We start from the raw sequence: 25,114 nt of genomic DNA on the forward strand, positions 1-25,114 counted from the left end.
GCCTCTGAAAAGAAGACAAAAGGAAGAAAGCGAGAAATAGCCACCACAGGAGCCCTTTCAGCTGAATTCTTTCTATCTGCCTTGAATAAAGGAGCTAGGATAACATAGATGCAAAATAGTATTCATTGTAGAAACATAGAAACATAGAAGACTGACGGCAGAAAAAGACCTCATGGTCCATCTAGTCTGCCCTTATACTATTTCCTGTATTTTATCTTACAATGGATATATGTTTATCCCAGGCATGTTTAAATTCAGTTACTGTGGATTTACCAACCACGTCTGCTGGAAGTTTGTTCCAAGGATCTACTACTCTTTCAGTGAAATAATATTTTCTCACGTTGCTTCTAATCTTTCCCCCAACTAACTTCAGATTGTGTCCCCTTGTTCTTGTGTTCACTTTCCTATTAAAAACACTTCCCTCCTGAACCTTATTTAACCCTTTAACATATTTAAATGTTTTGATCATGTCCCCTCTTTCCCTTCTGTTCTCCAGACTATACAGATTGAGTTCATGAAGTCTTTCCTGATACGTTTTATGCTTAAGACCTTCCACCATTCTTGTAGCCCGTCTTTGGACCCATTCTTTTGTCAATATCTTTTTGTAGGTGAGGTCTTCAGAAATGCTTAAACAGCTTATAAGCTTGTTATCTTGAAAAGTGGAAGTGCCATTATTCATAGTGCTTTTGTTTTGAGTGGGCCACTTTGATGCTCATGCTGTGCATTTTTGCCAGAGTCTTAATACTTGGTGCTACCCTCCACCTCAACCTTAATTAATCAATCTTGAAAGGGAGAGACAAAGGCTAAGAAAGTTACAAAACAGTCTTATTTATTATGCTCGGGGGGCTCCAGTGTCCTGACAACGGTTGGGGTTGGGGGCGTAACAGAAGAACTCAGCCATCCCTTCCTCCAGAGTTCTGGTACTCCTACCCATGCAGAGAGAAGACCTGGTGAGGCTCTGGAGGAGCAAGTTGACCCTTTGGTGCCTGGAAATTTCCCTGAGGTTCCTAGAGTGTCAGGGATAGAAAGAGAAAGAGGCCCAATGTCTTTATCCTCAGTCTAAGCCTCTGGTCTCCCCGGTAGTGTACTGGCTTCTGTCACATCAGGCTGCATCTAAAACATAAAGAACAAAGACGACTGAGCCCCATAAACATCTTTCCCCCAAATAAGATGGGCAAAAGCTTCAGGTGCACAAATAAAAGTAATAGGTACCATCTTCACTTGTCAACTAGAACGAAAAGTCCACCCACACAAATCTGGCACAATCCCAACAGCTAAAAATTATAATTATTATAACCGAGTGTTGCTTGTTTGTGTTGGGACAAAGGCAAGCACCTGCATGTTTCTTATGTTAACCTTTTGAACATAATTTAGCCACCCTGAGTCTACGGAGAGGGGCGGCATACAAATCCAATAAATAAAATAAAATAAAATAAAATTATTATTAAGACTATGCCTTCCATCTGAACAAGGCTTTGCCTTCAGATTTGAACACCATGAGAAAGGGCAATATTAGCTCTGCACCGAATCTTGGCTTTGCCTACATCCCTTCATATTTTGCTTCACAAATTGGTGAAATTTTAATCCGGGAAGGTGTTCCAGATTTAACACTTATGTCTATTTTGGTTGGACAGTCCACAAACAACCTGGATCCTACTCAGGTGGCTTACAGAACTGAAGGAAGATGTCCCAGGACCTCGTAAGTGAACCCTAGAGAAACTGAGTTAAAACATTTTTGAAGAATTAAATGAAGCTCTGAAGACATCAATGTTAAAGACATGACCCTGGGAGTAGGTTACTGCATAACGCATGCCATTCTTTAAAACAAGTGAGAGGGAGGATTAATGAAGACTGCAATGGTAGTGGACTCATTTGGGAGGGAGGTAGCTTCAGAAGAGAAGGATTTAAGGTAGTGATTTCTGACAGTCTCAAAATGGGTGAACAGTGCAGTCAGGCGGTAGGGAAAGCAAGTAGGATGCTTGGCTGCATAGCTAGAGGTATAACAAGCAGGAAGAGGGAGATTATGATCCCACTATATAGAATGCTGGTGAGACCACATTTGGAATACTGTGTTCAGTTCTGGAGACCTCACCTACAAAAAGATATTGACAAAATTGAACGGGTCCAAAGACGGGCTACAAGAATGGTGGAAGGTCTTAAGCATAAAACGTATCAGGAAAGACTTAATGAACTCAATCTGTATAGTCTGGACTCTGGAGGACAGAAGGAAAAGGGGGGACATGATAGAAACATTTAAATATATTAAAGGGTTAAATAAGGTCCAGGAGGGAAGTGTTTTTAATAGGAAAGTGAACACAAGAACAAGGGGACACAATCTGAAGTTAGTTGGGGGAAAGATCAAAAGCAACATGAGAAAATATTATTTTACTGAAAGAGTAGTAGATCCTTGGAACAAACTTCCAGCAGACGTGGTAGATAAATCCACAGTAACTGAATTTAAACATGCCTGGGATAAACATATATCCATCCTAAGATAAAATACAGAAAATAGTATAAGGGCAGACTAGATGGACCATGAGGTCTTTTTCTGCCGTCAGACTTCTATGTTTCTATGTTTCTACATTTACTTAAACCAACTTTACACAAGTACATGAGCCAAACAGTCAATCCAGTGCAGTAGGCATTTCTGCAGGCCCAATCGCTAATGTTTATTGAAACTCAATGAAAATGCCAATTAAGTGTTCACTAAAATTATAAAAATAATTATATAACTAAATTAAAATAAATTATAGGAGGAGCAAATTCCTTTATGATATGAACTTGCAAGGTATGGAAGGGCAGAAATACATACTTTTTTCCAATGTGATAACCTCCACATAGTTTAGAATTTGAATGCCCAGAATTCCCTAAGATTGTATCAAACATTGCAAGATTTTGGAACGGCCTGTCAGCAGAGGTTGTGAACGCCCTATCACTCGACACATTCAAAAGGAAATTGGACTGGCATCTGACTGGGGTGGTGTAGGGTTTCCTGCTTGAGCAGGGGGTTGAATTTGATGACCTATGTTGTGGTTAGCTCTGGCCCAGCTCCTGCCCCAAGGACTGTGGATGTGGGGGAGACATCCACATGCTGCAGGCCTGTTTTGCCCCTGGTGGAATCCGCTGATGAAGGCTCCTCTGACCAAGAAGACATGAGTGACAGGGAGGAGGAGAGTGGGGCAGACAGCTCACAAGGAGATCAATTATCTAGCTCCTCCTTGGATTCAGAACAAGAGTTAATGATACAGCCACGCATGTGGAGAGCGATGCACAGGCAACAACAACTGAGAGATTATTATCAAAGAAAATGAGACCACCTGTGGTTGGGTGGGGCTGTGGTAATTAGTGAGGCTGCTATAAATAGCAGCCTGTGGGTTTGGCCATTGTGGAAGATTATCTGATTGTTGTGTTTCGTGACTGTTTTACTGACTTTGACTTTTTGTGTGCTGATTTTTCCCAGCTTTGAAACTAAACCAGGGCAAAGTGTGTTTCACTTTGTGAAAGAAGGACTGTGAATTGCCTCGCAGCTGCAAGCTAAGTATCACAGAACTGATAAGGGACTTGTACAAATTACCAGGTTGTTTGGGAGACGAGTGCTCTTTGTTATACCAAAAGAGGACTTAGTTTAAGTGAATTTTCATTATAAAGAACATTGTTTTGAATTTTCAAACGTGTGTGTGTCTGAAATTTGTACCTGTGAATTTTTGGGAGGAGTGTACCAGAGAGCCCGACAGAACAACCTGCAAGGTCCCTTTCGACCCAGATAGATAGACAGACAGACAGAAAGACAGACAGACAGACTTGTGACATCGCTGAGAATTCAGGCCCTGCCAGGACATCAGATTGAAAAAGATACAGTGGAAACAAGTGCAAAATTTTGGGGTAGAAATTCAAGTTTACCTGAATTCTATTCAGCTCTTCTTGCTCTTGCTGCAGCCTTTCCATCTCACTCTGAATACTATTCAAAGAGGCTGGAAAGTAGGACAAGAAATCCAAGTTGTGAACATGCATAAATGGTACAATGGAAATATATGGACCATATAGCTTGAGAGCATCTTACCTTGCAAAAGCTCTTTCAGTCAGAAACACCGGGAGAAAAGGAAACAAAAAGGAGAAGTTGTTAATGCTTAAAGAGAATTCCTCATAAAAAGCTTCTAAATGCAGAGGAACTGATTTCTTTTAAAAAAAAATTAGCACTTGCCAATTCTAGAAATTCATTCCTATCTGTACAATTAGAACTGCAATCATTCCTCCCTTTCCACTACCCACCTCTTTCTTCCTGCTCTCTCTCTAGCGCCCCCTTCAGGCTTGATTGAGATGCTGTTTCTTCATCTAGCTGCTCCCGCAAGGATATAATTTCAATTCGCAGGCGCTCAGCCTGATGCTCTGCAGCCTGAAGTTGTAAGGCAGACTCTTGTCTCAGCTTGGATACCATGGCTTGCAACTCCTGAGGAAGGGAAAAAAAAGGGAGGGGGATCTGTTTTATTAAAGGTCCTACACATTGGGAAAAAGAATCTGAATTCCAAATACAAACTGAATAATCAAATTATCACAGATAATCCCCACTTGGTTAAAGACCTCGGTATACTAACAACAAAAGATTTAAGTGCCAAAGCCCACTGCAACAACATAGCCAAGAAGGCTTCAAGAGTTGTAAACCTAATCCTATGTAGCTTCTGCTCTGGCAATCTCACACTACTTACCAGAGCTTACAAAACGTTTGCCAGACCCATCCTCGAATACAGCTCATCCATTTGGAACCCATATCGCATCTCAGACATCAACACCCTTGAAAATGCCCAAAGATACTTCACCAGAAGAGCCCTTCACTCCTCCACTCAAAACAGAATACCCTACGAGACTAGACTTTCAATCCTGGGCCTAGAAAGCCTAGAACTAAGATGCCTTAAACAAGATCTAAGTATTGCCCACAAGATAATATGCTGCAATGTCCTGCCTGTCGGCGACTACTTCAGCTTCAACCACAACAAGACAAGAGCACACAACAGATTTAAACTTAATACTAACCGCTCCAAACTTGACTGTAAAAAATATGACTTCAGTAACCGAGTTGTCGAAGGGTGGAACTCATTACCGGACTCCATAGTGTCATCCCCAAACCCTCAACACTTTACCCTTAGATTATCTACGGTTGACCTATCCAGATTCCTAAGAGGTCAGTAAGGGGCGAGTGCCTTCCGTCCCCTGTCCTATTGCTCTCCTATATCTCCTATACCTTTCTTCTATTCCTATATCTCTTCTTCTGTTCTTTCATTGATATGTTCTATTACTATACCTTCTTTTCTATTCTTTCTTAGATATATTTTACTATGAGTATCTCCTCTATAACCTTCATCATGTATTTTACTATGTGTGTGTGTGTGTGTGTGTGTGTGTGTGTATACACATATATATATATATATGTAGATTGTTCTGAGTTCGGGTTTTGCCCCGTGTAATATTTTGAGTGTCTGTGCGACGTTTCGGTGAAATCACATTCACCATCATCAGGCTGAAGTTTCAAGCTTCGTGCTGTTGTAAATATGGAATGTTTGCAACTGCCATTTCTTCCTTGTATATAGTGTTGGGGGTGGAGATTTGGTTTGAATGTAGCAAATAGATTGGGTGACTATGTTTTAGTGATTTGATTGGTTGGTGGAATCATAATTACTAGAATGATTGACATGGTGATTATTCTGATATGTTTTTTTGTTTAAGGCTGGTTTCCAAATCTCTGTTAGGCGGGACGTATCATCCCTTTTATTTATGCATAGGGGGCGTTTCTCAATCTCTATAGCTTCTCTGGTAATTCTTCTGTATAAATTTTCTGTTTTGGAAAGTAATTTAGTTTTTTCAAAGTCAATTTTGTGCCCTGTTTTTTTAATGTGTTGGACAAGGGAGGAAGTCTTTTCTTCTTTTTTAACTGCATTCTCATGTTCTGCAATGCGTTGGCTCACTCTTCGATTGGTTTGTCCAATGTATGTGGCTGCACATGTTTTGCAAGGGATTTCATAGATTCCTTGGTGTTCTAGTCGGATTTTATCTTTTGGGTTCCTTAGGATGTTTGATATTTTTTGGTTAGTGACAAATGAAGTTTTAATATTATGTTTGTGCAGGATTTTACTAATTTTGTCTGTGGTGCCTTTGATGTAAGGGAGAAGGGTGGTACCATTGTCCTGTTCTTGATCTTGATTTTTGGGGGGTGTCTCTTTTTTTATTAGGTTTGTGATTGTTTTCCTTTCGAATCCATTAGAAATTAATACATCTTTGAGTTTGTTCAATTCAGTTTTTAAGTGCTCCTATATATATATGTCAAATGTTTTGTTTTTTTTTAGAAACGTCGCCAGAAATTTCCAAATCCTACACGGGAAGAAACCCGAATGGATTTGGAAATTTCTGGCGACGTTTCGATGAGGTCCCACTCATCATCTTCAGGCTGGTGTTTCTGTCCTTGTTCTAAGGCGAACACTGCGAGACCTAAGCTGCCTTCCTTCTATAAATACTGGTGGCTGGGTGTGGTTTGATGGCTCAGCAATTGCCTGCTGTGTAGAAACTTCCTGGTGAGTCAGTGGGGTAACATCTGGGGTCGTTGATGTAGCTGAAGTATGCTGATTAGTTAATGGTTGTTGATTAGGCGTGATATCCTGAGTAGTTGGAGCTTGCAGGCTACTTGATTGTTTTGCAATATGTGTTCTGAGTCTAGTTTCTGTTTTTATGGCTGGGTTACGTTTGAGGGCTGGTTTCCAGATGTCTGGTAGGCGGGAGGTATCATCCCGCTTGTTCATATTTTGGGGATGTTTTTCTATCTCGATGGCTTCCATTATTATTCTTTTGCTGTTATATATATATATATATATATATATCCACTAAAACTCTCATTGTGTATTGGACAAAATAAATAAATAAATAAATAAAATGCAATCCTTTACAACACCATCAAAACTCACTCAGCTTCAATATCAGCAGAAATTGGAGACTACATACCTGCACTGTGCTGGGCAAGTCCCTAGTTTCATCATCTGTTGGGGGAGAATCCTGGGAACTCAACCCCCTCAGCCCTTCATTCTCAGCATTGAGACGTTGCAGTTCGTAGCTGAGGCGTTTGTGGGATGCAGCCAAATCAGCCTGGAATTAGAACCACAAGAGGAGGGAGGGACAGTCAGCAACCAATAACTATCTTTCCACTGATATCTCCAAGAGAGAATTTAAAGGTTTCTGCATGAAGGCCTCTGAGGAACACTCATCCGGAACAGCAAGCAGAGAACTTATAAGTGAGAAAAGATCTGGAATATCTACAATCTACATTCCATCCTTATTGAAAAAATGGTTAAGTATGGGATTGACAAAAGAACAGTTAGATGGATTCAACATTGGCTTAGTGATCGTACTCAAAGAGTGGTAACAAATGGTTGCACATCCAATTGGAAGAATGTTTCAAGTGGAGTTCCACAAGGGTCTGTCCTAGGCCCAGTGCTATTTAACATATTTATAAATGATCTAGACCGGTGTTTTTCAACCAGTGTGCCGTGAAACATGGTCAGGTGTGCCACGAAGAAGGAAGCTCAGGTTCTGGTCTTGCAACTTTTTGCTGAGAGAGAGTGAGAGAGAGAGAAAGAAAGAAAGCAAGAGAGAGAGAGAGAAAGAGAGAGAAAGAAAGCAAGAGAGAGAGAAAGAGAGAGAGAAAGCAAGAGTGTGAGAGAGAGAAAGCAAGAGAAAGAAAAGAGAGAAACAGAGAGAAAGCAAGAGTGAGAGAGAGAGAAAGCAAGAGAGAGAAAGAAAAGAGAGAAACAGAGAAAGCAAGAGTGATAGAGAAAGAAAGCAAGAGAGAGAAAGAGAAAAGGAGAGGAAGGGAGAGAGAAATGAGCAAAAAGGGGAGAAGAAAAGATAAATGAGAAAATGATTGAGACAGAGAATGAGAGGAAAGAGAGAGAAACAAAAGAGAAGTGACTCTTAATTTAAAGCATATGATAAAAAGCACCCAAAGAATAAGAGAGAAAAAACCCCCAACCCTCACCTGTTTTGGGAAATGGTTCAAGAGTGTGTACACACACGCACACACATGGGGGGGGAGGAGACAAGGATGGAAAAAGAGAGGAGAGTGTCTTAGGGTGTCATTTTGTGTCATTTTGGTTGGTGGTGTGCCCCAGGATTTTAAAATGTAAAAAATGTGCCGCGGCTCAAAAAAGGTTGAAAATCACTGATCTAGACGAAGGAATTGAAGGAAAACTTATCAAATTTGCTGATGACACAAACCTAGGCAGTGTTGCTAATACTAAACAAGATGGAGATAGGATTCAAAAAGATCTAGAGAAGCTTGAGCAATAGGCTGAAACTAACAGAATGGTATTTAACAGAGAGAAATGCAAGATCCTACATCTGGGCAAAAATAATGAAAATGGCACCTATAGAATGGGAGGAATGGGTCTGAGCAGCAGCACAGGTGAGAAGGACCTGGGTGTATTGGTAGATCACAGATTAAACATGAGTCAACAGTGTGAAGCAGCTGCAAAAAAGGCAAACACAATTCTGGGATGCATCAAGAGGAGCAGAGAATCTCGCTCACGTGAAGTAATTATTCCTCTCTACAGTATTTTGGTACGACCACACTTGGAATACTGTGTTCAGTTCTGGGGGCCCCAATTTAAAAAGGACATTGATAAACTAGGGCAAGTTCAAAGGAGAGTTACAAGGATGGTGAGTGGTCTGGAAACCATGTCCTATGAGGAACGGTTAAAGGATCTAGGGATGTTTAGTCTGCAAAGGAGAAGACTTGATAACTGTCTATAAATATCTGAAGGGCTGTCACAGAGCAGAGGGATCAGCATTGTTCTCATTAGCACATGGAAGGACTAGAAACAATGGAATGAAACTGCAAGGGAGTAGATTTAGATTAGATATCAGAAAAAACTTTCTAACAGTAAGGGTGATAAACCAGTGGAACAGTTTGCCACAGGAGGTGGTGGGCTCGCCTTCACTGGAGATCTTCAAACAGAGACTGGACAGTCACCTTTCTGGATCCTGCATTGAGCAGGGGTTGGACCTGATGACCCTGGAGGTCCCTTTCCAGCTCTATGATTCTATGATAATGGACAAATTATACAAGCAATCCTCGACGTACCACCATTTGTTTAGCTATCAAAGTTAAGGCAACACTAAAATAGTGACTTATGGCTGCAGCGTCTTCATGATCACATGACTAAAATTTGAGCACTTGACAATTTAGGTTTATGACAGCTCTACTCCCCTAGGGTCATGTAATCACTTTGTGACAAGCGAAGTCAATGGGGAAGCCAAGTTCACTTAACAACCACAAAATTCACTTAACTGCACTGATTCATTTAATAACTGTGACAACAGGGTCGTAAAATGGGGTATAACTGACAACTACCTTGGTTAGCAATGGAAATGGGCTCAATTGTGGTCATAACTCAAGGACTGTGGAAATAGAAACATAGAAGTCTGACGGCAGAAAAAGACCTCATGGTCCATGTAGTCTGCCCTTATACTATTTTCTGTATTTTATCTTAGGGTGGATATATGTTTATCCCAGGCATGTTTAAATTCAATTACTGTGGATTTATCTACCACGTCTGCTGGAAGTTTGTTCCAAGGATCTACTACTCTTTCAGTAAAATAATATTTTCTCATGTTGCTTTTGATCTTTCCCCCAACTAACTTCAGATTGTGTCCCCTTGTTCTTGTGTTCACTTTCCTATTAAAAACACTTCCTCCTGGACCTTATTTGTTGTGGTTAGCTCTGTCCCAGCTCCTGCCCTAAGGACTGTGGATGTGGGGGAGACATCCACATGCTGCAGGCCTGTTTTGCGCCCGGTGGAATCTGCTGATGAAGGCTCCTCTGACCAAGAAGACTTGAGTGACAGGGAGGAGGAGAGTGTGGCAGACAGCTCAGAAGAAGATCAATTATCTAGCTTCTCCTTGGATTCAGAACAAGAGTTAATGATACAGCCACACATGCGGAGAGCCATGTATAGGCAACAACAACTGAGAGATTATCAAAGAAAATGAGGCCACCTGTGGTTGGGTGGGGCTGTGGTCATTAGTGAGGCTGCTATAAATAGCAGCCTGTGGGTTTGGCCATGGTGGAGGATTATCTGATCATTGTGTTTTGTGACTGCTTTACTGACTTTAACTTTTTGTGTGTGCTGATTTTCCCCCCGCTTTGAAACTATACCAGGGCAAAGTGTGTTTCACTTTGTGAAAAAAGAAGGACTGTGAATTGCCTCACAGCTGCAAGCTAAGTATCACAGAACTGATAAGGGACTTGTACAAATTACCAGTTTGTTTGGAGACCAGTGCTCTTTGCTATACCAAAAGAGGGCTTAGGTTAAGTGAATTTTCATTATAAAGAACATTGTTTTGAATTTTCAAACGTGTGTGTGTCTGAAATTGTATCTGTGCATTTTTGGGAAGATTCTACCAGAGAGCTCGACAGAACATTATTTAACCCTTTAACATATTTAAATGTTTTGATCATGTCCCCCCCGTTTCCTATCGGCACACTTGGAAAAAGAAAAATATATGCCATGATTTTATGAGAAAACTATTCAAGACATTCCATAATATGTAAGACACACAAACTCCTCATCCCTAGTAGGAAAACATCGCTAGTAGGAAACATGTCCTGGCAAGAGATTGCACTGGCCTGAAGTCTGAAAAATTAGAAGTGCTTTCTTTTGCCTTCAAGTCCCCAGGGGTATATTGAATAGTTGCATCTAGATAAGAGTGCTCCACTGAGGTTCTACTCATTAGAGATAGGCAATTTCTTCTACCTTATTTTTCTCAGCCTCTTCTGCAGAAGGCAGAATGTAAATGAACAAGTCAATAGCCTTGGAACTCCACCCATCTAAAATCTGAGTTTGAAAGATCCAAATTTGAGTGCATCGTAGCAGGATCATTTTTCCCAAGCATCTCTTCTGCTATTCCTTGCTTCATTCCCAGCACCATCACCCATCTACCATACTCACTATCTGCTCTTGGGTCTTCCGCTGGGTTTCATTCACGGTGGCTTGGAGGCCTTGGAGAATATTCTCTGATGTCTGGATCTGGGTCAAAAGAACCTGCACCTACTCAGAAAAATTGAGAAAGGGAGACTGACTTGTGAAAACTGGCTGGTGAAAAGTTCACATCCTTTAAGACTTTGCAAAGTGAAACGTGCCAGGTTAAAATCACCAAACTGCCTTTAGATATCATATTATCTTTAGCAAGCCTGTGACTAAGTCTGCAGAATGTAATATGCTGTAATGTGGCTTGCTTGATTTTGGTTTAACATCTGGTGTAAACTCAGCCTTACAGACTATAATTTATGGCTTAGCGACTACATTCGCCCAATACCTTATCTCTCAATGCTTAAAGATCTATATAGGCTGGTGCTTATAGTATCTCAAGTAATACTTCCTCCTGCAGTATATGCACCTACCCAGAAATCAACATTATCCTTGAGAGATTTTTACCCACAAACCTCAGATGGATGAAGTCTTAGGTATTCTCAGTTGTGAGACAACAGCCTACCACCCACAATTATTTTTCAAATACCAGGCTGACCCTTTTGTCTCCTCATAAATAGACTCAGAATACTTATTTTTAAATGCATTATTGATAGAGTTCCAGAAACTGAAAACAAAAATTTGTCCTGGTTTGGAATAAGACCTATCTACGAAATAAAGCATTCTAGTAGAAAGCAATGGCAAACTATTTCTACTGGATGTTTCTACAAAGTTTGTTAATACAGTATTCCCTCGATTTCCGCGGGGGATACGTTCCTAGACCGCCCGTGAAAGTCAAATTTCCGCAAAGTAGAGATGCGGAAGTAAATACACCATTTTTGGCTATGAACAGTATCACAAGCCATCCCTTAACACTTTAAACCCTTAAATTACCATTTCCCATTCCCTTAACAACCATTTCCCTCACCATTATTACTGGTACTCACCATTGAATAAGACACTTAGTGATCCTGATATTTATAAACATAATTATTTATTAACAATAATTATTTTTTTGTTATTTATTAGCAAAAATTATTAGTTATGATGTCATCGGGTGCAAAAATTATTAATTATGATGTCATCGGGTGGGAAAAACCGTGGTATAGGAAAAAACCCCCGCGTATTTTTAAATTAATATTTTTTGAAAAACTGCGGTATAGGCTATTTGCGAAGTTTGAACCCAGGAAAATCAAGGGAACACTGTATATTTAAATTTTAATAGTTGGGACAGTGAAGGGTTGGACAATGAGTAAGAACAGAGTTATAGCTAATTGATTATAGAGCTGGCCACTGTATGAGGGAATCTGAGCTGTGATTGATGGCTGTGAGCAAAAGGGAAATTTCTTCATTTTCTGCTTTTTCCCCCCAGTCTGCTCTCTGTGATTTAACCTCATGATGTTCCCTTTGTATTCATTTACCTGACTATGCTCCCTTTTGCCTCTCTTATTTACTGCAAATATATTTATTTATATAAAACCCCAAGTTCTTGTCAGCGTCTCTAACTCCATTTGGACACCTGCTGCACAATTCCCTGACAGATTTTTTAAAAATAAAGTATCCTCATTAATATTTAGTATTTATTATGACTTAATTTCACATGCTTTATGGATACATGGATTTAATCCCGTATTCCACCGCAAGGTCCTTAGAGAAAGAACAGATATCTACCTTGTTTCCCCGAAAATAAGACGTACCCCGAAAGTAAGGCATGTCAGAGGTTTTGCAGAATTTGCTAATATAAGGCACCCTCCGAAAATAAAGCGTAGTCAAGTTTACATACGGTACGGTGGAAAAACATACGGTACCATTCAAAGCTGTTCATAGCGGTACCATAATAATGTGGCGTCGCCTGCTGACCCCTTCCATCGCTTTGTACCGTCCAGTACAGCAGATACAGTCTGCTGCTGTCTCACCGCCATTACAGTCTCCACTACAGTGCGTAGAGTATAGTTCCTCTGGTGGACGGAAGCTGCAATAGCGGGAGTATACTGTTGTACCATATAAGTGCCGTCGCTTGTGTGTGTGGGTCCCATACTGACAGGTACCGTACCGTAATCAGTGTACCGTACGGTACACTTTCTTTGGGGGTATCAGCTTTTCTGCCTGTGAATTTATCTTATTTGAGAAATATAAGGCACCCCCCGAAAATAAGACGTAGCACAACTTTTGGAGCAAAAATTAATATAAGACAGTGTCTTATTTTTGGGGAAACACGGTAGTTTAGCATTAGAACAAGTGTGAGTTCCAAGATATGGGGTTTACCTGCTTATTACACTCTTCATTGCTACGTCTCAATGCCTCCTCCAGGTTAGCTTTCTCCGTTGCTCTTTCCTCCAGAGCTTCATGTTGCTGTTGCACCTGAGGAGGCCACCAAGGATATAGGGGATGGGGAAAGGAAGCTTTTAGCTACATACCACTCATTCCTCAAAATTCTTCTTCGACGGTTCTCATTTAATATTTGTTCAGTGACCATTTGAATTTGCCACAATGCTAAACAAGTGGTATTTATGACTGGTCCTTAAAGTTCCAGCTGTTGCAGCACCCATGCAGTCTCATGATTACAATCTTGGCACTCAGCAGCCAGCCTGGATTTCTAACTGTTGCAACATTCTGTAGTTATGCAACTGAAATTTGCTGGTTTTTCACAAGCAAAGTCAATGGGGGAGCCGGCAAGAAGTCCCAAACACATGAGGTCCTTGCTTAGAAACATAGAAGACTGACGGCAGAAAAAGACCTCATGGTCCATCTAGTCTGCCCTTATACTATTTTCTGTATTTTATCTTAGGATGGATCTATGTTTATCCCAGGCATATTTAAATTCAGTTACTGTGGATTTACCAACCACGTCTGCTGGAAGTTTGTTCCAAGGATCTACTACTCTTTCAGTAAAATAATATTTTCTCATGTTGCTTTTGATCTTTCCCCCAACTAACTTCAGATTGTGTCCCCTTGTTCTTGTGTTCACTTTCCTATTAAAAACACTTCCCTCCTGAACCCTATTTAAACCTTTGACATATTTAAATGTTAACCCACACAGTTCTCACTTCCAGAATTGCCATTGGAACTTCCAGAATTGCCATTGCTAAGTAGTTGTTGTGTCATGCGATTTTACATTTTATGACTGCATCACTTAGCAATGCTAATTCCAGTCCCAATTACTCTTGTGAAACAAGGATTACCTGTATTTCTTACTATGCTAATCAGAATTATCTTATTATCCCTGTGGCAAATTATCCCTCTGTAAGTCACAAAGTTGATGATTGTCTATGAAAAAAATGTCACCTAGCTGTAACGTCCTCCCAAAACATTTTTTGCAAAGTGTTTTTGCAAGTAAAAATCCTCATTAAGACAATAACTGTGAATGATCAAGGTACAAAGATGGCATAGAGAAGCCAACACCAACAATACTGATTATATAGAATCATTATCAAGTGAATTCATCCCCAGCCCACAAATCTTCCCTTAGAGTCTGACAATTCTCTTGTGCACGATGTGCCAAAAATTACTATCTATCTATCTATCTATCTATCTATCTATCTATCTATCTATCTATCTATCTATCTATCTATCTATCTATCTATCTATCTATCTATCTATCTATCTATCTATCTAATACATCTATCTATCTATCTATCTATCTATCTATCTATCTATCTATCTATCTATCTATCTATCTATCCATCCATCCATCCATCCATCCATCCATCCATCCATCCATCCATCCATCCATCTATCTATTTGATTTGTATGCCACCCCTCTCCGTAGACTCGGGGCAGCTAACAACAATAATAAAACAGCGTATGACAAATCTAATGTTAAAAATAACTTAAAACCCTTATTAAAACCAAGCATACACACAAACATACCTTGCAAAAATTGTATAGGCCTAGGAGGAAAGGAGTATCTCAATTCCCCCATGCCTGACGACAGAGGTGGGTTTTAAGGAGCTTACGAAAGGCAAGGAGTGTGGGGGCAATTCTGATCTCTGGGGGAAGCTGGTTCCAGAGGGTCGGGGTCGCCACAGAGAAGGCTCTTCCCTGGGGTCCCGCCAAACGACATTGTTTAGTCAACGGGACCCGGAGAATATGATAGAATATGAATATGATAGAACTAGGAGGCCTCAAACAGCAGGATGTTTTGGTTCGGGGTTGGGGGGCGGGATTGGGGGGGGGTACAATGAAGAAAGCCATATATAAAGGCTTTTTGCTCTCTTCATATTCTTATTATACAGATAGGTAATCTTGTACTTCTACGGTTCAACCTCTTAAAGCAATCAGGGCTGAAATTTATGGAGCCCTTTTAATGTATTTGGGGAAAGGGTTGGGTGCTTTCGGGCTATGCAGTTGTATAAAAGTTTAAATAATTTGATTTAGGGAAGTATTACAAATCTAATAAATAAATAAATATATTTCACTTAACAATCACCCCTTTCAAAAGGAGGTGGCAATGAAAGGACTCAGGTAGTCTTCACTTAATGATCCTAATTGGGATTGCGATTGTTAAGTGAAGTAATCATTACATAAAACATATAACTGCACTGATTAGCAATAGCAATTTCAGTTATCCCAGGTGTGGTCATTAGGCCATGCTATTCTTAGGCAAAAAACTCACATTTTTCCTGACTTGACACATTTGCCTCTGCTTCAATTTTCTCCAATTTATTTTATTTTATTTTATTTTATTTATTGGATTGGATTTGTATGCCGTCCCTCTCCGCAGACTTGGGGTGGCTAACAACAGTAATAAAACAGTATATGACAATAATCCAATACTAAAAACAGTTAAAAACCCATTATATAAAAACCAATCATACATACAGACAGACCATGCATAAAATTGTAAAGGCCTAGGGGGAAAAGTGTATCTCAATTCCCCCATGCCTGGCGGCAGAGGTGGGTTTTTAGCAGCTTAGGAAAGGCAAGGAGGGTGGGGGCAATTTGCCTATGTCCCCCCCCATCCCATCTTTGCCCTTTTGGAGGCCCGTGCTTCACTTCTTGCTTTCTCCCTCCTGCTGCTGACCAGCATTGGGCCTGACCCTTTGTGAAGTAGCTGCTGTGGCTCTGTGAAGCCTTCCATGGCAACACTCTTTTGAATTTCCAATATTTTTGCAAAAAGATGACCTAACAGATAATCTGTTCTTCATAAATGTCCTAAAACTAGATTTTAAAAAAAATCTAAATAAAGGAGTGAAAAACATATTTAAACTTTTACCATGCATCATTATGTAGCTTTTCAATAAAGAAACAATTTTTCGATAAATAAATGAACAGGTATAATGTTTTCATTCAATGTAACTAGTTTTAGAACTTTAGTGAAGAACAAGATTACATTTTAGGTCATGTCTATGCAGAAATGTTGGAAATTCATTTGGTGGGACCCAGGGGAAGAGCCTTCTCTGTGGCGGCCCCAACCCTCTGGAACCAGCTCCCCCCTGAGATTAGAACTGCCCCCACCCTCCTTGCCTTTCGTAAACTTCTTAAAACCCACCTCTGTCGTCAGGCATGGGGGAATTGAGTCATCTCCCCTGGGCCTATATAGTTTATACATGGTATGTTTGTGTGTATGTTTGCTTTTAATAATGGGGTGTTTAGTGTTTTTTAAATTACAGTGGTCCCCCGAGTTTCGCGATCTCGAGCTTTGCTAAACGCTATATCGCGATTTTTCCACCCGGAAGTAAAAACACCATCTGCGCATGCGCGCCCCTTTTTTCTATGGCCACGCATGCGTAGATGGTGGAGTTTGCGTTCCCCGGGCAGATCAGCTGCTGGGCGGCTTCCCTGGGTCTTCCCCCTCTTGCTGGCGGGAGGGCGAGCGGCGGGCATCAGCGAGGAGCCGGGGTTTCCCCTTTGCGTGGGCGGCCAGTATGATCCCAGCGCCACTTCCCAGCTGAGTCCCGAAGCCAAACGCGGAAGTTCGCCTTTGCCGTCTGGCTTCAGGACTCAGCTGGGAAGCGGCGCGAGCGAATGGCGTGGGCGGGCGAAGGGCGGGCGAGCGGCAGCGAGGAGTTTGCGTGGGCGGTGGGGAAACCCCAGCACCGCTTCCCAGCTGAGTCCCGAAGCCAAACGCGGAAGTTCGCCTTTGCCGTCTGGCTTCAGGACTCAGCTGGGAAGCGGCGCGAGTGAACGGTGTGGGCGGGCGAAGGGCGGGCGAGCGGCAGCGAGGAGTTTGCGTGGGCGGTGGGGAAACCCCAGCGCCGCTTCCCAGCTGAGTCCCGAAGCCAAACGCGGAAGTTCGCCTTTGCCTTCTGGCTTCAGGACTCAGCTGGGAAGCGGCGCGAGCGAACGGCGTGGGCGGGTGAAGGGCGGGCCTGCGGGCAGGCAGGCGGCGGACAAGCGGCGGGCGGACAAGACAAGCGGCGGGCGCGGCAGCAGTGAGGAGTTTGCGTGGGCGGCGGGGAAACCCCAATCTTCGGCTCCTCGCTGCTGCTGCGGAAGTAAAAACACCATCTGCGCATGCGCAGATGGTGTTTTTACTTCCGCACCGCTACTTCGCGAAAAACCGATCATGGCGAGGGGTCCTGGAACGGAACCCTCGCGATAATCGGGGGACTACTGTATTAGATTTGTTTTTACATTGTCTTTATTATTGCCGTGAGCCGCTCCGAGTCTACGGAGAGGGGCGGCATACAAATCAAATCAAATCAAATCAAATCAAATCCAATCAAATCCAATCAATAAACAAACCAATTTTTAAGTACCACTGCTCATAGTTGAAAGTTACTCTAAACATTTTTGTAATACTCCCAAATTCTTTCAACATCAGTTTAGGGTGCTTAATTTCATAATTCCACCAAAAAATAAAAGGTGTAGCAAAAGCAGGGAGAAGAAAGACCAGAAAACAGCATGAATGGTCAGAAACAACAGAAATAGGTAACTAAAAAGAAAGTTTATGGAGTCTTGAAGTGGAAGCATTTGGAAATAATTTGGAACATAATATTCTTTCTATATAAAATAAGTTACTATATTGGATGGCTATATCTTGAAAGACAGCACAAAAGGCACTTTAAAATGAATACACAGAAATATCTCTAACAATAAACTATCTTTGTCTTCCACCCACAAACCTGTTCTTGGAGTTGAGCCCACTCAGATTCAGACACAAGTTGGTATCCCATTGGTGGTAAATAAATAGTCTCAGGCACCAGGGTTCCAGTTGAGGAGGTAATGGAACAAGTCTCAGGACTTGGGGGACGTCTGCGTCGGACAGAAGGCTCAGAACTTAGTGTCAAAGAGGAAAATGAAGCAATGGAGATGCTGTCCAGGCTACAGGCAAACCTCTCTGCTACTCCTCTTTCCGTCAAAAGAACCGGATGACTTCCAGGCAAATATGCAGGCGTACCCTCGGGGTCAGCAAGAAGGGATTCCGCTGAGCTACATAAGGAATGCTGAAAATAAAAAATATGGGAGTTACAAAACAATTGCAAGTGGCTCATATTGGGTACTGCAAAGTATTTACAGTGATCCCCCGAATTTCGCGATCCCGATCATTGCGAAAGGCTATATCGCGATTTTTCCACCCGATGACGTCACTCCCTTCCTTTCTCATCTTTCTTTCTCTCTCTTTCTCTATCTTGCTTCTTCCTCTCTCACACTCTCTTCCTCCCTCTCTCATCTCTTTCTTTCCTTCTCTCTCTTTCTCTATCTCTCCCCCTCTTGCTCTCGAGCAGCAAGCGAGCAGCCAGGCGGGCGGGCGAACGGGCAAGCGGCAAGCGAGCAGCCAGGCGGGCGGGCGAACAGGCAAGCGGCAAGCGAGCGGCCGGGCGAGCGGGTGACGGGCAAGCGATCTTGGGGTTTCCCCTTTGCCTGGGCGGCGGGAAGACCCAGGGAAGGTTCCTTCGGCCGCCCAACAGCTGATCTGCTCCACAGCGCGGCAGCAGCGAGGAGCCGAAGATGGGGTTTCCCCGTTGCCTGGGCAACGGGGAAAACCCATCTTCGGCTCCTTGCTGCTGCCGCGCTGCGGAGCAGATCAGCTGTTGGGCGGCCGAAGGGTCTTCCCCGCCGCCCACACGCAAACTCCCCCATCTACGCATGTGCGGCCATGGAAAAAGGGGCGCGCATGCGCAGATGGTGTTTTTACTTCCGTGCCGCTACATCGCGAGTTATCGATTATCGCGAGGGGTCTTGGAACGGAACCCTCGTGATAATCGGGGGATCACTGTATAGCTATTTATAGGAAGATATAATAGAGATTAAAGAGTGGGCAAATATAAAAGATTAAAATTACGGATGAGCTAATTTATAAAGGTGAACTATATCAACTATAACAGTGTTTCCCAACCTTGGCAACTTGAAGATATTTTGACTTCAACTCCCAGAATTCTGGCTGGGGACTTCTGGGAGTTGAAGTCCAGATATCTTCAAGTTGCCAAGGTTGGGAAACACTGAACTATAATATAAAATTACTTAAAATTAAGAATCGTTATCAAGATGATAAAATTGCAATCTGACAAATGATAAGATCGTAAACATTTACACTATACGATATGGACTACAGTACAGCACAAAATATAGTAAGATACCAGCAAGAATAAGATAGTGAAGAGAGAACAAAGATATCTCTCTTGTTTTTTTAAATTGTTTGTCAGTTTCCCTTCTTTCTCTTTCTTTTCTTTTGAAATGATTCTACATGTATGTCTGTAATGATACTGTATACTTTTGTATTTGTTTCCTAAAAATTTTTTTTAAGTATTTATAGCTGGAGCTCTCGTTATTTTTAGGACCAATTATTTCAGGTTCAGAATAGATGGAGAGAATCTATACGGTCATTAGGAGTTGAAAAAGAGTTAATGGCATGCTTACCATATTTTTGGGACTGTAAGATGCACAGGTATATAAGACACACCAAGATTTCAAAGAGGTAAATAAGGAAAAAAAGGTTTTATCCTCCCCAGCCCCCAGGAGCACTCTGCCTTCTGCACACCTCATTTTTGTGAAAAACTGGCCCATTTCAGGAGGCCTTGGGAGGCCAAAAATGGCTATATTTGATGTATAAGAAGATGCACTGACATTTCCACCCTCTTTTGAGGGGGGGGGGGGAACGGTAGTTTCATGTAGTGCAGTGGTTCTCAACCTTTCTAATGCCGCGCTCCTTTAATACAGTTCCTCATGTTGTGGTGACCCCCAACCATAAGTCTAGTGCCAATTCTCCCAACAGAGCTCTAAGCTGATTGGCAGGAAGGGCAGAGGGACACCCCCCTATTAATGCCTGATAGGTTGGATTGTAAAAATATAAGAACATAAGAACATGGCTAGATGGACTCTATTACCCCAACTCTTCCCCTTCTTTCCGTCTTATTCCCTTTCTCTCCTACATTTTCTTTCTTTCTTCTTTCTGTTTTTCTTCTATCTTTCTTATTGTTTTCTTCTCTTCACGCTCCCTTTTTCTTTTCTTATCTTTTTCTTCCTTTTTACACACACACACACACAAACCCCCAAAATGCAATGTGGGTGCCCACCACACATGCGGGCCCTCTGTGCAATGCATGAACGCATCCCACACATGCGGGATCCAACTGGCTGGCGGGAGGCTCCCATGCAAGCTTAGTGGAGCTGGACTGGGGCGACAGTTAGTGTGCCCGCAGAGGGCTTTGTTTATTTATTTTATTCAATTTATAGCCCGTCCTTCTCCTTGTGGACTCAAAGCGGCTTACAAGAATGAAATGGAAACAATAATAAATAGAATTTTAAAACATTGCAAATGAATAAAAAACCCACAACAAAAAGAGTCTATCATCCTACTTTCGTAGCAAAACTCTCGCTCACGTTTCCCAGGCTTGGCGGCACAGCTGTGTCTTTTAATACCTTCTGAAAGGCGAGGAGAGTGAGGGCAGTGTGAACCTCCAAGGGCCAGGGGCCACAACAGAGAAGGCTCTCCCCCATGGAGCCACCAGCCAACATTGTTTGGCCGACGGGGCCCAGAAGAGGCCGACTCAGTGCGACCTCACCTGGTGGCTCTGCATGCTACCTACAGTACACACACCATAGGTTCGCCATCACAGATCTACAACTTTCCCACACTTTTAATCTTCCTGTAAAATTTATTTTGCCCTCACGTCATTCATTTTATGTTCTAGTCACACACTTTTATCTTCCTAGCCCAGTGTTTCCCAACCTTGGCAACTTGAAGACGTCATCTTGATAACGATTCTTAATTTTAAGTAATTTTATATTATAGTTCAGTGTTTCCCAACCTGGCAACTTGAAGATATCTGGACTTCAACTCCCAGAAGTCCCCAGCCAGAATTCTGGGAGTTGAAGTCCAAATAGCTTCAAATTGCCAAGGTTGGGAAACACTGTCCTAGCCAATGTATATTCTTTTTAGAGATCCACCTAAAACACTTGAGCTTACAGTTGCAGACTTACATTTTTGGTATTACCCAGGCCTTCATGGCACCGGACCAGATTATCTCAGGGACCACCTTCTGCTGCACGAATCCCAGCGACCAGTTGGGTCCCACAGAATGGTTCTTCTCCAGGTCCCGTCAACTAAACAATGCCGCTTGGCGGGACCCAGGGGAAGAGCCTTCTCTATGGCGGCCCCGGCCCTCTGGAACCAACTCCCCCCAGAGATTAGAATTGCCCCCACCCTCCTTGCCTTTCATAAGCTACTTAAAACCCACCTCTGCCGCCAGGCATGGGGGAATTGAGATACCTTTTCCCCCTAGGCCTTTACAATTTTATGCATGGTATGTCTGTATGTATGTTTGGTTTTTTATTATAATGGGTTTTAATTGTTTTTGGTATTGGATTGTTATACGCTGTCTTGTTGTTGCTGTTAGCCGCCCCGAGTCTCCGGAGAGGGGCGGCATACAAATCAAATCAAATCAATCAATCAATCAATCAATCAATCAATCAAATAAAAATAAATAAAAATAAAATAAAATAAAATAAAGAAAGAGAGAGAGAAAGAAAGAAAGAAAGAAAGAAAGAAAGAAAGAAAGAAAGAAAGAAAGAAATTAACTACGGTAATTAATTAATTACATGCACAAAGGCTTGCTATCTATTCCAAGATAGCCATCAGTTTCGGATATATTTTGTAAGATATTTTATCCTTCCTCCTCATTTTCTCATTTTTTTTCCTACCCTGTTAAGCAGCTTTCACCTCTGCCTTCCAATATTTACCTTTCCTTCGGTATCTGTTTTCCATCTCACTTCCTCGCTCTGCAGTTCCTGAACCAGACTTTCAGCGTGGGACAGTTTTGCTTTCAGTTCAGTAATTTCCTGTTCCATGGGCAGAACAATGGCCCGGAGTCGCTGAGTATCCTCTTGTGCCTGCAGAGAGAGAGACAGACATAGGGTTTGGTTTTGTTCCACACCCACCCACCCACCCACCCCAGTCCACTGGAAACACAGTTTAGCCCTCAGAGACAGATTAGAATAGAACAGAATTCTTTATTGCCCAAGTGTGATTGGAGACACAAGGAATTTGTCTTTGGTGCATATGCTCTCAGTGTACATAAAAGAAAAAGATACATTTGTCAAGAATCACGAGGTACAACACTTAATGACTGTCACTGGGGTCAAATAAGCCAGTGTTTCCCAACCTAGGCAACTTGAAGAAATTTGGACTTCAACTCCCAGAATTCCCCAGCCTTCTCCGGGTCTCGTCGACTAAACAATGTCGTTTGGCGGATCCCAGGGGAAGAGCCTTCTCTGTGGCGGCCCCGACCCTCTGGAACCACTCCCCCCTGAGATTAGAACTGCCCCCACCCTCCTTGCCTTTCGTAAACTCCTTAAAACCCACCTCTGCCATCAGGCACGGGGGAACTGAGATAACTTCCCCAGGCCTATATTGTTTATGTATGGTATGTTGTGTGCATGTTTTTTAAATTATGGGTTTTTAGTTTTAATTATTAGATTTGTATTGTACATTGTTTTTCTATTACTGTTGTGAGCCGCCCCGAGTCTATGGAGAGGGGCGGCATACAAATTTAAGAAAGAAAGAAAGAAAGAAAGAAGGAAGGAAGGAAGGAAGGAAGGAAGGAAGGAAGGAAGGAAGTTGCCAAGGTTGGGAAACTCTGAAATAAGCAATGAAGAAACAATCAATATTAATAAAAATCTTACGGATACAAGCAACAAGTGACAGCCATATAGTCATACGTGGGAGGAGATAGGTGATAGGAATGATGAGAAAAAACTAGTAGTAATAGTAGTGCAGACTTGGTAAATAGTTTGACAGTGTTGAGAGAATCATGGTTGAGACTACCACTTACTTTCTCCATCTGTTTCTCCAACGAGTCCAGAGGGTTGGCCCTTGGCAGCCTGCTCCAAACATTTTCCCGGCTGTCACGCTGAAAAGCTGACAGACGGGCCTCATAGCTGGAAATGGTATCTAGAAAGGAAATAAAACTTTTGAGCTGCCACCTCCAAGGCAAAGGTGTAGGAGGAAAGGCTTAAGGCGCTTGGGCAAAACAACCCCAAGCTCCTTCTCCCACCCACTATGGACCGGCACTCCTTCACCTTTCAAGATAGTCTGCAAGGAAGCCACCTCTTCCTGGCACCGGCGCTGGACGGCTTCCACCGCCTCCTGCTTGGTGCCTTCGCTCACTGCAGCCACAGCTCGGACTGTCTCCACTTCGGCCAAGGCGGCTGCCAACTGGGCTTGCAGGCTTTGGATGGTCTCTTCAGGATTAGGGTCCCCGGAGAGATTCGGGGCGGGGAGCACGCACACATCCTGCACACTTTGAGGCTCTGGAAATAAAAAAAAACAGGGACAAACGGAGCTATACTTGAACCCAGAACCGGCCGTCCTCCCCTCTCTCCCTCTCTCCCCGGTCTATCACATCGCTCAGCCGATAAACTTTGTAAGCCCTGGACCCGACTTAAACATCCCAGCGGCGACCTTTGACCTTGCTCAGTGTGAGTGACGCCAGTAGGATCTCCTCTCTAGCAAGCCCCGTAGCCGCGGAGGGGGCGGAGGGCGTGGCTTCGTGTCTGGTCGCCAGCCCACCGCGGAGAGGGGAGGGGGCGTACGCGCGCATACCTTCCATATTCAGCCAAGACTTTTTCTAACTGCTTGCTCCGGCGGCGGCGGCAGCGGGGAGGCAGCTGCTGCTGCTGCTGCTGCTGCTGCTTCCCCGGAGACCGAGCGAAGCCGGAATTCCCCGAGAGGAACCGGAAATAGCCGAAGGAATTCGGAAATGGTCGTGAGAGAGAGAGAGCAAACAATCGATGTGCCGAAGTCGACAGACTGACCGTGCGGCTCCTCTGTTTAAGATTGGCTCTTTTTGCGGGACTCCCCGAGACTTCGCGACCGTTTCCGAAGAGAACCGAAGGGAAATGGCGTATGTAAGTGAGGAAGGACGGCGTTTGTCGAAGCGGTGTTTTTTTGCATATCCTGGAATTGTTTTTGAAGTTGGGCCTGAGGATTTAAAGAAATAGTTCAATGGAGAGATCAGTTTTTGGATTGGAAACGACTGCACTGGATTGTTTTTTCACAAAAAAATGCCACCTTATATCTTATATTCTATTCTTTTCTTTACTTATATTATTACATATCTTTCTCTTCCATGTGTATAAATAAAAATAAAACCTTGATTGTGGGGCAGATGCCCATTTTCTACCTTCTCATTTATTGCTGTCTCCAGGGGGGGGGGGGGAATCTGCAGCGTCTCTGTTAGACATGGGAAAAATAAAAATAAACTATGTTGTTTATCCCCAAATCACTTTGGGGATAAATAACATTAAGTGAAGTGAAGGAAGGAACAAGAAATAGTATGCCTGAGAAATTAGAAGCATTAAACAAGAAAAGTTAGAAATGTAACCAAATCTAGTTTACACCAACACCACTCACCATTCCTTTCCATCACAAAGCAACACAAATCCATGCATTAATAGCATTTTGCACTCGCCCCGAGTTTCCAGAGAGGGGCAGCATATAAATCCAATTAATAATAATACATTTAGAAATTTAGCACTGCTTTACAATGCTTTACAGCCCTCTCTAAGTGGCTTACAATGTCAGCATATATTGCCCCCAACAATCTGGGTCCTCATTTAAAACCCACCTCAGAAAGATGGAAGGCTGAGTCAACCTTGAGCCTGATGAGATTCGATCTGCCAAACTGCTGGCAACTGGCAATCAGCAGAAGTAGCTTGCAGTACTGCAC

At 42.6% G+C, this 25,114-nt stretch overlaps 1 protein-coding gene across 2 annotated transcripts; it reads right to left on the reverse strand.

Moving 5' to 3' along the window:
* Positions 1-812: 812 nt before the first annotated feature.
* On the reverse strand, positions 813-24,289 carry LOC139154906 (rab GTPase-binding effector protein 2-like). Of its 2 annotated transcripts, XM_070730002.1 has the most exons (12): positions 23,989-24,271; positions 23,466-23,696; positions 23,219-23,337; positions 22,128-22,277; positions 18,071-18,391; positions 13,269-13,364; positions 10,986-11,084; positions 6,985-7,125; positions 4,270-4,447; positions 4,061-4,072; positions 3,901-3,971; positions 965-1,113 (listed from the first exon to the last, which is right to left on the reverse strand). In XM_070730002.1, the coding sequence occupies exons 1-12, from the start codon at positions 23,993-23,995 to the stop codon at positions 1,060-1,062; spliced, it is 1,479 nt and encodes a 492-aa protein (XP_070586103.1). In that variant the 5' UTR covers positions 23,996-24,271; the 3' UTR covers positions 965-1,059. The 2 variants fall into 2 exon arrangements, 1 of the variants encoding a protein (XP_070586103.1); XR_011556983.1 differs by lacking the exon at positions 4,061-4,072 and having other exon boundaries at positions 813-1,113; positions 4,266-4,447; positions 23,989-24,289.
* Positions 24,290-25,114: the final 825 nt, after the last annotated feature.

Source organism: Erythrolamprus reginae, chromosome Z, assembly GCF_031021105.1.
Source record: "Erythrolamprus reginae isolate rEryReg1 chromosome Z, rEryReg1.hap1, whole genome shotgun sequence".
Taxonomy (NCBI): domain Eukaryota; kingdom Metazoa; phylum Chordata; class Lepidosauria; order Squamata; family Dipsadidae; genus Erythrolamprus; species Erythrolamprus reginae.